The sequence below is a fragment of the Bombina bombina genome, chromosome 10 (assembly GCF_027579735.1).
Source record: "Bombina bombina isolate aBomBom1 chromosome 10, aBomBom1.pri, whole genome shotgun sequence".
Taxonomy (NCBI): domain Eukaryota; kingdom Metazoa; phylum Chordata; class Amphibia; order Anura; family Bombinatoridae; genus Bombina; species Bombina bombina.
This window is the reverse complement of record NC_069508.1, coordinates 7,189,636-7,205,697: the sequence shown is the minus strand read 5'-3', so window position 1 is coordinate 7,205,697 and position 16,062 is coordinate 7,189,636. Positions and strand designations below refer to the sequence as shown.

At 38.9% G+C, this 16,062-nt stretch overlaps 1 protein-coding gene across 1 annotated transcript in view; it reads left to right on the top strand.

Moving 5' to 3' along the window:
* Positions 1 to 16,062, top strand: part of OLFM3 (olfactomedin 3) — a 102,452-nt gene that overhangs the window by 24,439 nt on the left and 61,951 nt on the right. The window contains exon 2 of the mRNA XM_053693737.1: positions 6,012 to 6,047. Coding sequence (XP_053549712.1) covers positions 6,012 to 6,047 — 36 coding nt within the window. The remainder of the gene's footprint in view (positions 1 to 6,011; positions 6,048 to 16,062) is intronic.

Sequence of the window (16,062 nt, the reverse complement as noted above, 5' to 3'; positions counted from 1 at the left end):
ATCTAATAAATATACATTACACAGTACAGTTACACTCATAATAACACTATCTAATAAATATACATTACACAGTACAGTTACACACATAATAACACTATCTAATAAATATACATTACACATTACAGTTTCACACATAATAACACCATCTAATAAATATACATTACACAGTACAGTTACACACATAACACTATCTAATAAATATACATTACACAGTACAGTTACACACATAATAACACTATCTAATAAATATACATTACACTGTACAGTTTCACACATAATAACACCATCTAATAAATATACATTACACAGTACAGTTACACACATAATAACACTATCTAATAAATATACATTACACAGTACAGTTTCACACATAATAACACCATCTAATAAATATACATTACACAGTACAGTTACACACATAATAACACTATCTAATAACAATACATTACACAGTACAGTTACACACATAATAACACTATCTAATAACAATACATTACACAGTACAGTTACACACATAATAAAACCATCTAATAAATATACATTACACAGTAAAGTTACACTCATAATAACACTGTATGATAAAAAATTATTAAAAAAGAGAAATGCAAAAAAAGCTATAAGGGTTCACATGTATGAGGTCTCAGGTGCTAGAAAAAATGGACTGTAGTAGTTATTGAGTAGTTCTGGTTCCTGTGTGTATTATTTGGCCTGTTGTATGCTGTGTGTTTTTTGTCAGTTCTTGAGTAGTTCCGGGTTCCTGTGTGTATTATTTGGCCTGTTGTATGCTGTGTGTTCTGGGTCAGTTCTTGAGTAGTTCCGGTTCCTGTGCTGTATTATTTGGCCTGTTGTATGCTGTGTGTTTTTTGTCAGTTCTTGAGTAGTTCCGGTTCCTGTGTGTATTATTTGGCCTGTTGTATGCTGTGTGTTTTGGGTCAGTTCTCTGGTAGTTCTGGTTCCTGTGCTGTATTTTTTGGTCTGTTGTATGCTGTGTGTTCTGGGTCAGTTCTTGAGTAGTTCTGGTTCCTGTGCTGTATTATTTGGTCTGTTGTATGCTGTGTGTTCTGGGTCAGTTCTTGAGTAGTTCCGGTTCCTGTGCTGTATTATTTGGTCTGTTGTATGCTGTGTGTTCTGGGTCAGTTCTTGAGTAGTTCCGGTTCCTGTGCTGTATTATTTGGTCTGTTGTATGCTGTGTGTTCTGGGTCAGTTCTTGAGTAGTTCTGGTTCCTGTGCTGTATTTTTTGGTCTGTTGTATGCTGTGTGTTCTGGGTCAGTTCTTGAGTAGTTCCGGTTCCTGTGCTGTATTATTTGGCCTGTTGTATGCTGTGTGTTTTGGGTCAGTTCTCTGGTAGTTCCGGGTTCCTGTGCTGTATTATTTGGCCTGTTGTATGCTGTGTGTTTTGGGTCAGTTCTCTGGTAGTTCCGGGTTCCTGTGCTGTATTATTTGGCCTGTTGTATGCTGTGTATTTTGGGGCAGTTCTCTGGTAGTTCTGGTTCCTGTGCTGTATTATTTGACCTGTTGTATGCTGTGTGTTCTGGGTCAGTTCTCTACTATTTCCGGTTCCTGTGCTGTATTATTTGGTCTGTTGTATGCTGTGTGTTCTGGGTCAGTTCTCTACTATTTACGGTTCCTGTGCTGTATTATTTGGCCTGTTGTATGCTGTGTATTTTGGGGCAGTTCTCTGGTAGTTCTGGTTCCTGTGCTGTATTATTTGACCTGTTGTATGCTGTGTGTTCTGGGTCAGTTCTTGAGTAGTTCTGATTCCTGTGCTGTATTATTTGGCCTGTTGTATGCTGTGTGTTCTGGGTCAGTTCTTGAGTAGTTCCGGTTTCTGTGCTGTATTATTTGGTCTGTTGTATGCTGTGTGTTTTGGGTCAGTTCTTGAGTAGTCCTGGTTTCTGTGCTGTATTATTTGGTCTGTTGTATGCTGTGTGTTCTGGGTCAGTTCTTGATTAGTTCTTGTTCCTGTGCTGTATTATTTGGTCTGTTATATGCTGAGTGATTAATTTGTTTTTGGTATCTGTATGAACACCCTGTCCTGTTTTCAGTCCCTCTGCACTGTTGTATGTTCTGCATTTGTACGATCTCTGGACGTACTTCAGTCACGGTCCATTTCTTTCCCTACTGGAATATTCACCAATATTTCCCTGATCTCTTTGTGCACATAGAAACCTTTCATACCTTTTTGAAGGTCTGTAAATCTCTCCTGTAGCCCGACGGGAACTCTGAGTTCTGACACATTCAGGAAACCACAAGAAAGGAAAACCCTGAAGACTCCTATCAGCATATGCTGTGAATCATTATGCACTCAGAGTGTTTAGTATTAACGCAGCCTGAGAGAAAAACCGACTGTATCTGTCAGTCTGCACAAGGTGCATTTCATCACACAGTGTATGGGTATAATGTACAAGCTGGTGTATTCAGGGTATATAGACACTGTGCAACTATACTGTATGGTGTGTTTATATGCAGAGCATATACTCTGTGTTACTATACTGTATGGTGTGTTTATATACAGAGCATATACTGTGTGCTACTATACTGTATGGTGTGTTTATATACAGAGCATATACTCTGTGCTACTATACTGTATGGTGTGTTTATATACAGAGCATATACTCTGTGCTACTATACTGTATGGTGTGTTTATATGCAGAGCATATACTCTGTGCTACTATACTGTATGGTGGGTTTATATACAGAGCATATATTCTGTGCTACTATACTGTATGGTGTGTTTATATACAGAGAATATACTCTGTGCTTCTATACTGTATGGTGTGTTTATATACAGAGAATATACTCTGTGCTACTATACTGTATGGTGTGTTTATATACAGAGCATATACTCTGTGCTACTATACTGTATGGTGTGTTTATATACAGAGCATATACTGTGTGCTACTATACTGTATAGTGTGTTTATATACAGAGCATATACTCTGTGCTACTATACTGTATGGTGTGTTTATATACAGAGCATATACTCTGTGCTACTATACTGTATGGTGTGTTTATATACAGAGCATTTACTCTGTGCTACTATACTGTATGGTGTGTTTATATACAGAGCATATACTGTGTGCTACTATACTGTATAGTGTGTTTATATACAGAGCATATACTGTGTGCTACTATACTGTATAGTGTGTTTATATGCAGAGCATATACTGTGCTACTATACTGTATGGTGTGTTTATATACAGAGCATATACTGTGTGCTACTATACTGTATGGTGTGTTTATATACAGAGCATATACTGTGTGCTACTATACTGTATGGTGTGTTTATATACAGAGCATATACTCTGTGCTACTATACTGTATGGTGTGTTTATATACAGAGCATATACTGTGTGCTACTGTACTGTATGGTGTGTTTATATACAGAGCATATACTCTGTGCTACTATACTGTATGGTGTGTTTATATACAGAGCATATACTCTGTGCTACTATACTGTATGGTGTGTTTATATACAGAGCATATACTCTGTGCTACTATACTGTATGGTGTGTTTATATACAGAGCATATACTCTGTGCTACTATACTGTATAGTGTGTTTATATGCAGAGCATATACTGTGTGCTACTATACTGTATGGTGTGTTTATATACCGAGCATATACTGTGTGCTTCTATACTGAATAGTGTGTTTATATGCAAAGCCTATACTGTGTGCTACTATACTGTATAGTGTGTTTATATACAGAGCATATACTGTGTGCTACTATACTGTATAGTGTGTTTATATGCAGAGCATATACTGTGTGCTTCTATACTGTATAGTGTGTTTATATGCAGAGCATATACTGTGTGCTTCTATACTGTATAGTGTGTTTATATGCATAGCATATACTGTGTGCTACTATACTGTATAGTGTGTTTATATGCAGAGCATATACTGTGTGCTACTATACTGTATAGTGTGTTTATATACATAGCATATACTGTGTGCTACTATACTGTATAGTGTGTTTATATGCAGAGCATATACTGTGTGCTACTATACTGTATAGTGTGTTTATATACAGAGCATATACTGTGTGCTACTATACTGTATGGTGTGTTTATATGCAGAGCATATACTGTGTGCTACTATACTGTATGGTGTGTTTATATACAGAGCATATACTGTGTGCTACTATACTGTATAGTGTGTTTATATGCAGAGCATATACTGTGTGCTACTATACTGTATGGTGTGTTTATATGCAGAGCCTATACACCACACACATTCTCATACAACACATACTCTCATACAACCTACAGACAAACCACATACTGTCATACAATGCACACACACTCTCATACAACGCACACACACTACACATACAACACACACCATTCACTCTTATATACCACTCACTCTACACACTCCCATGCAACACACACCACATACTCTCATACAACACACATACCACACACATCCTCATACAACACACACACCACACAAAGAGGTCCATTTATCCAGACTCGCCAGAAACACAAGTTATGTAGCAGCGGTCTAAAGAATTGCCGCAATTCAACACAATCGAGTACGATCGGGTTGATTGACACCTCCCTGCTGACGGCCGATTAGCTGCGAAGCTGCAGGGGGCAGCGTTGCACCAGCAGCTCTTGTGAGCTGCTGGTGCAATGCTGAATACGGAGAGCGTATTGCTCTCCGCATTCAGAGATGTCTGTCGGACCTGATCCGCACTGTCGGATCAGGTCCGGCAGACATTTGGTAAATCGGCCTCATACTCTCATTCAATGCACTCACACCACATACACTCATACAACACACACACTAAAACACTACCATAAAACACACACACCACACTCTCTTATACAACACACACATACCACATACACTCTCATACAACACACACACTACACACTCTCATACAACACACACACCACACACAGCACATAGTCTCATACAACGCACACACACCACACACACTCTCATACAACGCACACACACCATACATACTCTCATACAATGCACCCACACTACACACACTCATACAACACACACCATTCACTCTCATACAACACACACCACACACAAACATTCTCATACAACACACACACCACACACATTCTCATACAACACACACACCACACACACTCTCATACAACACACACACCACACATACTCTCATTCAATGCACTCACACCATATACACTCTCATACAACACACACTAAAACACTCCCATAAAAGACACACTCCACACACTCTAATACAACACACACACACCACATACACTCTCATACACCACACACACTACACAATCTCATAAAACACACACACACTAAAACCCTCTCATACAACACACAACACACACACCACACACACACAGCACATACTCTCATACAATGCACAAACACCACACACACTCTCTTACAATGCACACACACCACACATACTCTCATACAATGCACCCACACTACACACTCTCATACAACACACTACACATACTCTTATACAACACACACACCACACACAACACATACTCTCATACAACGCGCACACACCACACACACTCTCATACAACGCACACACACCACACATACTCGCATACAATGCACCCACACTACACACTCTCATACAACACACACCATTCACTCTCATACAACACACACCACACATACACCCTCATACAACACACACCTCACATACACTCTCATACACCACATACACTCTCATACAACACACACACTACACACAGTTGCAACCTTGGTGTTGCCACCCAGTAATGGGTCCTGACCTGTGGTTTGAAGAACTCTGCTGTATGGTATATTTATCATAAGACAAAAAGTCAGAGAAACCCATGCATTCAGATATGAAGTGTAATTCTTTATACCAAGGATCAAAGTCTTAGTCGGGTTAACAGAGGGTTAAGAACAACTCACCAGGGCCACAGTTTATTCCTCAATATGTTCCGGAGTGACTAGAACGCCAATCCTGTGCCGCCAACGAAGTCGGGACTATGTCTCTCTTACTTCAATTCTTGCGGCTCATAGGACCCCCCCCCCGATAGGCTCCACCGGCTTGTCCCAGTGCTTACGTAGCTCGTCCGTCACTCTCCGAGTGACCACACCTCCAACCCCTAAACACAGTAAAGATCCGCTCCTAAACGCCAGCACGGTCTCAGTGTCGGTTATGCTGTAATAATAGATACTTAGAAGAGGGAACTGACTCCAATGCAAATAGTAAAAAGTAAAACCAGTCCTTTATTGAATACAAACGGTAAAAAGTTTGAATGTTCACAGCAAACATTTAAATGAATGGTCATCACAGGCGCAGCACTGACAGGCTTACGCGTTTCGGATGAATATCCGTAGTCACAGCCTGTAGGGCTGAACCTTACACCTGCTTAAAACAGACATAAACAAATACCATAGGTTAAAACATCTAAACCGCCTCTATGACAAGTTCCAATCATAATTCGTAAAACATACCCACCCCCCAAAAGGTGTATATTGCACGTACATCGCATACAAAATAGTTGTTAAATTATATACAGAATAATATGAATAGCAAACAATGAGGTATTCCATTATAGATATTAATAGTTATCGACATGCACTTAGATAGATACAAAAGGGAAACAGAGAGAACTAATACGATATACAAGTATATAGATATAAATATAACCATGATTATACTTATGGGAATAATGCACTTTATGTACACCATCAACTTATACACTCCATCATCTACGTGAAAAATTACTAGGATGGACAAGAACAAAAATAATAATAAAAATAATACTTCCAAGAATGTAACCTTTTCAGGTAGCGATACCGAGTGCTCCAGTGATGGTGAGAAATACTCTGATAATATTCCAGACAAACATAATATTCAACACTCTACTGTAGCGCCAATTACTGGCACTATGGGATCAAATATGGCTACATCACACTTACTTAGGGAGAATACCCCTAACCAGGATGCCCTGGTGGTGAGACCCAAACAGACTACCTATATTGAATCTACACCAATAGTATATTCTAATTATAGAGCTGATAATGCTACTCTTAATCAGGTTTTTCCCCATGATCAGGATACATCGGCAGGAGGGGGAGGTCAGGGTTTAGGACATATTATCAATACGAGCGTGAACCCAAACCAGGAGAGATACCAATTGAGAGAGCAGAGGCCCCAGACCAAATACAAATAGGTGATGTGAGAATAGTGGGTAATGTGGTCAACCTTTCATCACAAGTTCTAAATGAGACACAGTACAAGGTGTTTAGTCTTGGAGGCCAATTTATTAAAGGTCTTGTGGACCTGATCCGAAAGTGTGGATAAGGTCCGCAAGACCTCGCTGAATGCGGAGAGCAATACGCTCTCCATATTCAGCATTGCATCAGCAGCTCACAAGAGCTGCTGGTGCAACAACGGCCCCTGCACACTAGAGGCCAATCGGCCGTCAGCAGGGGAGTATCAATCAACCTGATCGTATTTGATCGTGTTGAATTCCAGTGATTCTTGTCCGCCTCATCAGAGCAGGCGGACAGGGTTATGGAGCAGCGGTCTTTAGACGGCTGCTTCATAACTGCTGTTTCTGGCGAGTCTGAATAGGCTTGTGCGTAGCATCACCCTTAAAAAACATTTTGCAGATAATACCTGTACTGATGTGGAACAAGCTGGTATTAATACCAATGATATGAGTAGTTTTTCAGAAAAAAGTGATATTATAGCACTACAACAGCTCCAATTGGAAGCCACTAGTGAATCTGGTACAGTTAGTAGGGGGCCTTGGTTAAAGAAAAAATCAGTGTTTTACCCTATACAAAGTAGAGGGAATGTGATTGAAACTTTTCATGGTAGGGTGGAGAAAGATTTAGTGAAACTGAAAAACAATAAATCTAAATATAAACATAATCTTTCCATCCCGGAAGAAGAAGCAGTCATTTCACTTAGAGACAACACAGATTTGGTAGTGAGGAAATCTGACAAAGGCGGAATGGTTGTGGTTATGGATCGCATCCAATACATTTCAGAGGGCTTAAGATAGCTTCAAAAATAAGATGATTATATGATACTTAAGAGAGACCCTACATTACAGTATCAGACTGAACTTAAACATTTATTGGATGATGGTTTGGAACAAGGATGTTTGGACCAGGTTACGGTCGATTATTTGTTTGTGGAATACCCTAAAACTCCTTTGTTTCACCATTTACCCAAAACACAGAAGTCCCTCATCAATGTACGAGGCCGCCCGATTATGAGTGGAGTAGACTCCTTCCTGGGAAATTTGTCTCAGTGGCTGTACAGCATTTTGCAGCCTCTTGTGACTTCATTGCATTTGTATGTGAGGGACACTAAAGACATACTTAATGTACTGGATAAACTAAAATGGTCCCATTCTTCAATATGGTTAACTGTTGACGTTGTTTCCCTCTACTCCAGTATTCCCCACTGTAAGGGAATTGAGGCTATAACTTTTTTCTTGACAAATTCACAGATTACAATAAGGTGTTTAAAATATTCATTCTTAGGATTGTTCAATTCTTGCTTACTCATAATTTTTTTAAGTTTGAGGATATTTACTATCTCCAGAGATGTGGTACTGCCATGGGGGCAAAGTTTGCCCCCTCTTTCGTGAACTTGTTCCTCGGATGGTGGGAGTTATACCACATCTTTAGAGATAGTAACCCTTATAAGGAACACATATTTTTGTTTAAAAGGTATATTGATGATCTTTTATTCATTTGGACAGGAGAAGAGACTAGTACCCCCTTTTCATTGAAAATCTTCATCAGAATGATATGGGCCTTAGATTCACTTTTGAGTTGAGTCATCAATGTATTAATTATCTTGACTTGAAACTTGTGGGTACAGCAGAAGGTGCTATTGAGACTACATTTATAGGAAACCTATTTCTGGTTATTCTTTACTGTTGGCTACCAGCTGTCATCCTAGGCATGTACCCTTTGCTATTGCAAAAGGGGAATATACCAGACTTAAAAGGAATTGCACTGATTCTTCCAATTTTGACATGGAATCACAAAATTTAGAGAGAAGACTAAGGGCTAGGAAATATCCTATATCGGCAGTAAAGAAAGCTAAGGAAGCAGTTAGCAAGATTAAAAGAGATGATCTTCTTGCTTTGAAATCAACAGAAAAGAAAGTGTTTAAGGGTGTCACAATTGTTACTACTCATAGTGCACAGTACCCTCAAATATGTGCTGTTGTATGTAAACACTTCTCTATTCTTTCTGCTGAGGACAAACTTATTGATACAGTCAGTAATGGTCTTAGATGTTCCTATAGGAAGAGTCCCACTTTGGGTAATATTCTAGCCCCTACATTATTAAAAGCTCAAAAGGACCCTGGTGGCTCTTGGCTAAAGCATACTGGCATGTATAAATGTGGGCACCGCAAATGCAAACCTTGCGATTATGTTAATGTAACTAAGAACTTCAAGAGTATGGTGACTAATAAGAACTATAATATAGGTACCTGCATGAATTGTTCTACTGAGTATGCAATTTATTTGATAGAGTGCCCTCATTGTCGGATACAGTATGTGGGACTCACCTCAAGGGACCTCAATACTAGGATTAGGGAACATCTCTCTTCCTTTAAGGTTAAAAGAGCATTGACACCGATTGTACAACATTTTGGAATTTTACATAATAATGATTTGAAATCCTTCACTTGGTGTGCTATTGAAAAGATCAATCGACCTGTTAGAGGGGGTGATATAGATCTCATTCTGGCAAGAAGGGAGGCTTACTGGATATTCACCCTGGGTACACGTTTACCGAATGGTTTGAATTCTAGATATGACATTATCAACCATTGGGAGTGAATTTAGTTATTTCTATCTATACCATTGTGTTTACATCTATGTATATTTTTATATTTATGATCTTATTAGGTGCCATAAATTACTGTCCACTATGCACTAGTAGTGTTGTTCAATATCTAGTATTTAATATCCTGGACCACCTGACTATGTAATGTAAAATATATACATTTTACCACTGATTTATTTCCAGATGTGGATTGTCGACTTAGGTTTTGTTTAGGGAATTATTTTTCATTATTGGATATATTGGTAGTTTCTGCAACATAGGAGTCAATGTTTTGATCTATATTGCATTATTTAGTACTGCACTATGTTCTAATTTTGCAATGTGTCCGTCACCTTAGTATACTATCACCATTTGGTAACACAATACTGTTTATATTTAATATTCATTATACCCTTGTCCATCTTAGTGATTTTTCACGTAGATGATGGACGGCTAGATTTAGAGTTCGGCGGTAGATGGGCTGTTAACGCCACGCGTGTTTTATGTCTAACGCACGGCATTGTTTGACTCCGGTATTTAGAGTTAATATAAGACCATCTAACGATGCTCCTAACGCGTGTATGTCACACGCGTAATCCTGCCCGCGTTAGACAGTCTCCCATAGAGATCAATGGGAAAGGCAAAAAATAGCTTTTTTCACCTAACACTCGATCTCGCGAGAAATACGCACAGCTCGGTCATATGACGCATACCACATCATGCACAACAATAACACGCCGCAAATGTCACAACATCAATCAATCAACAAAGCACACAAGCATCCATAGTTGCCAACAGTCCCTGATTTCCAGGGACAGTCCCTGGATTTTGTTGTATGTCCCTGGATTTTTTTTGTCCCTGGAAATGTCCCTGAAAATCTCTTTTGCACAACATTTGTTGTTTGCATATATATATATATATATATATATATATATATATATATATATATATATATATATATACACACACACATACACATATACAATTAGATAGATGATAAATAGATGTAGTATATTATTTAAATATAATTCATTCCTAATGGAATATTGTTATTATTATTGAATGGGTTCACATATTATTTGTCTTTCTAATTTTGATGCTGTGTTGTAAAAATAACCATATGCCCAGAATGTGTTCCAGAGAATGGGTAGGTGTAAGAGCTTGGTGCTGTAATCTGTATAATAAACTATGGATAAGTATAAATTATACCATTACTTTCAAATGGGTGTGTTTTGATTGCAGAACTGAGTGGGCGGAGCAGTTGAACAGTAGGTTGCCAATACTCCAGTAACCCGCTTGCTTGCTCTGCTGCAAAGTGTCCCTGGAATTTTTTTTTAAAAGTTGGCAACTATGAAGCATCACACATTCACAAGCGGGGGAAGTTTTAATACTATTTATACGGGGAATACGCATATACTTTAAGATGCGGAAAATCGCACAATAACAACAAGGATTAAAAAATATATACATACACTAAAAAAAAAATCGCATTCAATATCATTATATATTATGAAAAACATACATATACAACACTTCACGAAGAACACACCATCGCAAATTCACATTTAAAAAGAATACTATTGGACAATGTTAGAGAAAACGACCACTATGACATCATCGCATTCTACACATTCCACAAATACCAACTCAAAATGAGCATGCGCAAATTAACACACCTAATACACATTGCAATAATATTAATTGCTAATAAAGCACACCTGAACACTAATTACAATGGAAATTGGGACATCATTAAACATTTACACAGGGTATATAAGCACAACACAAGCAGGGCTTCTTTGACTGTGTTGCTGGTGGGTCTTTGGAGATTTAAGAATAGAGATTTTGCGATTTTTTGAGAGTGAGTTAGTGTTAGTGTGAGAGAGTCAGTTGGTAGTGTTAGCGTGAGAGAGTCAGTTGGTAGTGTTAGCGTGAGATAGTCAGTTGGTAGTGTTAGCGTGAGAGAGTGAGTGAGTTAGTGGGAGTTAGCGGGAGTGGGAGAGAGTCTGTTAGTGGGAGCGTGAGTGAGTTAGTGGGAGTTATTAGTGATAGTTGTTAGTGTGAGCGTCAGTTAGTGGTAGTTAGTGAGCGTTAGTGGGAGTGTTTGTTATTGAGAATTAGAAGTAGTGTTAGTTAGCGAGCGAGTGATTTATCTGTACACTTAACACATTTACACGCAAACACATTCAATACATACATACACTTATCAATAACACTACATACACTCCATACCCCCTACCCCCTCATACTACACTCCATACCCCATTCCTTGTAGTCCCATTCCCTTTCATCCCATTTACTCTTATCCCATACCCCATACCCATCCCATACCCATCCCCTAGTTACATTTAGTTTACATATCCTCCTTTTAGTCTTATTCTTTTCGTTTATTTAAATACTCCTTACCCTCTTTGTTTTTTTTTACATCCCTCACACTTTAAGCACCTTTTTTGTCTTTTTAGTTCTTTATTTTGACCCCCTTTCATTTCATCACACTCACTTTTTTTTGATTATTTGGGGTTTAGTTTAGGGAGGAGATGGAGGCCAGGCAGGGGACAGGTAGAGGGAGGGGGAGAGGAACAGGGCAGGAAGGGGGGCAGGAAGGGGGGCAGGAAGCGGGGGTGGAAGCGGTGGGTGGACCCAGCCACTTGGTTCAAGATGACCAAGTGGCTGGGCCCAGTGGCGGTCAGAGTAGGGCTTCACAGTCCGGGAAACAGAGGGCATCGTCACAGGGGAAGGCCAAGGCGACTAGGGAGGCGAGGTTTACGATGGAGGAGAAGGAGGCCCTCGTAGAGGCCTATATGGCCAGGTATAGGATGCTGCAGCACCAGAAGACTACCCCGACTGACAGGAGGAGGCTCTGGAACGAGATTCGGAATGCAGTCAATGCAGTGGGTTGCCGGAACCGGGATATGGATTCCATCAAACATCGGTACCGGGACTGTAAACTTGAACTTAAAAAAAAGTTAAGCCTGGAGGCCCGACATGCCGCAGGGACCGGTGGCGGCCCTGCCCTTGAAATGGAGTACTGCAGATGGGAGGAAATGTTGCGGCCCAGCATCTCCGAGGTGGAAGTAGTCGGTATCGGAGGAATCGATACCGGGAACCTGCCACTCTCATCTGACGGTAAGCTCATTGAACAATAATTTCACATACGAATGTATTTCAATGGACACTATACGCAAACATTTACTTTCATGATTGAGGTAGCGAATACAATTTGACAAAACATTCAAATGTACTTATATTACATAATTTGATTCATTCTTGAGATATATTTTAATGAAGAAATAGCCATGCACACGGTGAAACAATCACAGGAGGCAGCTATATTCAGCTAACAATCAGAATCTTATAAACATATTTAGATATGCTTTTCAGCAAAGAATATCCAGAGAATGAAGCTAATTAGATAACAAAAGTACATTCGAAAGTTGATACTAAATGTATGCTTATAAATCATGAAAGATAAAACATTGGGTTTCATGTGTTAAGGATCAGATTAATGCTATTACGCTGTTTACACGCATTCTATTACTTAGCGGTTACATCAGTATCTAGGCTATAGGTTAGGTGTGCATTTAAACAGACTGAAAACAAACGCAAAAACATTCACATTGACCAGATATCACAAACACTGTTTAGAAAAAGCGGAAATCGTATTGATTGTTTGTTAGATTTCAAAGTGGATTAATGATTCTGCATTTGTAATTGTATCGTAAGCTAAGTCATTTAAACCTTTATTTGCAAATATGCTAATATATACATTTCTTTTTTTATTTTTTTTTTAATATACAGAGTCTGGGGACGAGGCAGCACAGCCTCCTGCATCTCCCCGGGATGAGAGTGGTGGTGAGGAATTCCCACTTCGGAGGGAAGAGGCCCCCCGTGACGAACAGCGCACGGGAGATGATCAAGAGGCCCCGGAAGCACAGGAGGATGCCGCTGAAGCCGCGGAACCCGAGGTCCCTCAAAGACCCGCACTCCGCCGTGCACGGGCACCCCGCCGTGCACGGGTTCAACAGGCACAACAAGAAGAAATAGCGGAGGTGCGGGTTCTACTGGAGTACATAGACCAGATGCGTACCTCCCGGATAGAAAACATAGAAGGACGACGCAGAATACTTGATGGGCAGAATCAAATAATTCAAGGCCAAAACGAAATAATCAGTATACTGAATACAATACAAGAAGGACAAACAAGAATGTTCAATCTTCATCAGGAAATGTTCACATTATTCCGGGAGGCGCATGCTGGTCTACCTCCTGTTGCTGGGCCTCTTGTTGCTGGGCCTCTTGCTGCTGGGCCATCTCCTCCTGCCGGCCCATCTCATCCTCCTCCTCAGCCATCTACTCCTCCTCCTCCTCAGCCATCTTCTCCTCCTCCTCCTCAGCCATCTTCTCCTCCTCCTCCTCAGCCATCTACTCCTCACCTTGGTCGTCCCAGTACTCTTCCTTCCACTCCTCCCACAACAGCTCCAAGGAGGACTCTTCGGAGTCGGCAGTTGCCTCTCCCAGAGCCTCAGCCCCGTGGGAAGAGGGGAAGGAAGAGGAAGTAAGTATTTTTTTCCATCTTAAATTATTTTTTTTGGGTAATGGATAGGTATGTGATGATGTGGTTTTCATACACTTGTGGACCACACTCTGTATATAATCGACTTCTATGGGACCGGGTCCATGGAGGAAGATTCTTTGCAGAGTGTGGGTTATAAGTGTGTGAAAACCACATCATCACATACCTATCCTTGTTCATGATATTGATTGGTTTCTGTGATGTGATGTCCAAACTGTTTCCCGAATCGCTAACTAAATTACCATAACAATTATCCATGATGGCATATTACTGTTTGAATGCCAATAACACAGCTTAAAGGGACAGTCAGAAAATTATTGATTACAAAGAAAACACTGTATTACGCATTATAAAGTTTGAAACAACAAAACATGGAGAAATACATGTGTGACTTATGTGCTTACCCTTGTATCTATGACTATGAAAAATGACCACTTATTTGTTGTTCTGACATAACAACATTTTAGATATCAATGATCAATACATGGTCAATAATATGCTGTATGAGCACAAGATTTTACATATACAAATGCTATCCAAATGCCCTCTAGTGCTCAAATTGTATAATGATTACAAGCACTCTTCAAGATTTAAGAAATGAGCACACCAACCTCATAGGTTTAGATAGCAAATTTTAGATAGCAAATGTTCAATTGTTGAGAAACATTTGATATCCTTGTTATTACAGAATTGACTTTTCGAATAATGTAAAATATTTTTTTTTCGAAACTGTCCCTTTAACAACATTACATATGCTAACACATTTTAAGCTTGTTGCTATATCTACATGTACTTTGTCAAAAAAAATATTTGAAAATCACATTTATATTGACGTGTTAAATAAAGTCTATTTTCTTTAAGAGACATTATTGTGTTAATATTTTATTGTAACTATTTTTATTTTAACAATGAATATGGTTTAAAGTCCTTTTAGGAGTGGGGGGGTGAAATATGCTAACAAAAATATATTTGAAGATTAAACTATGTGGATCTCATACATGATACAAAAAAACAACATTTGCATTCAAGGGACAGTATCCTATATTTTTTACATAACTGTATGTAATAGACACTACTACAAACAACAAGATTAACATATACTGATAGCAATATTAAAAAGCTTCAAACACTTGCAAATAAAATAGGGTTAGCTATATTTTAAATATAGATGAACCACCATTACAACCGTAAAACACAATACCCCATCATTAACATATGAAAAGAACCTTTACACAAACTGGACAAAGCTGGAGATGGTACTCACATGAAACTCATTGGCTTTGCGAGGAGTAAGAAAATTACTTACATTTTCTTACAACACAAGACAAAATAAACCTATTGGTTAAACAATGGACTATCTAACTAGAGACAAAATCAAATATTTTTATTTATAATGTGAGTGTCTAATGAACCTTTCATAAAATATACAACGAAATTACATTTAGAAGAAGTCGGCATCATATATTTAGCATATGATAAATGCATATTGATTACTTTATTCAAACACAATAGCGCATATTTATTAATTAGATATGTTCAACATTAAACACAACATTAATTTTTAAGAAAAAGGAACATTGTTGACAAACATATTAAACATGGACTGTAGAGATTTGCACTTGCCTAGAAATATCCTATGCATGAAAACATTTTGCTTTCGTTCGTTGATTCAACCAGACATCCAGCAAA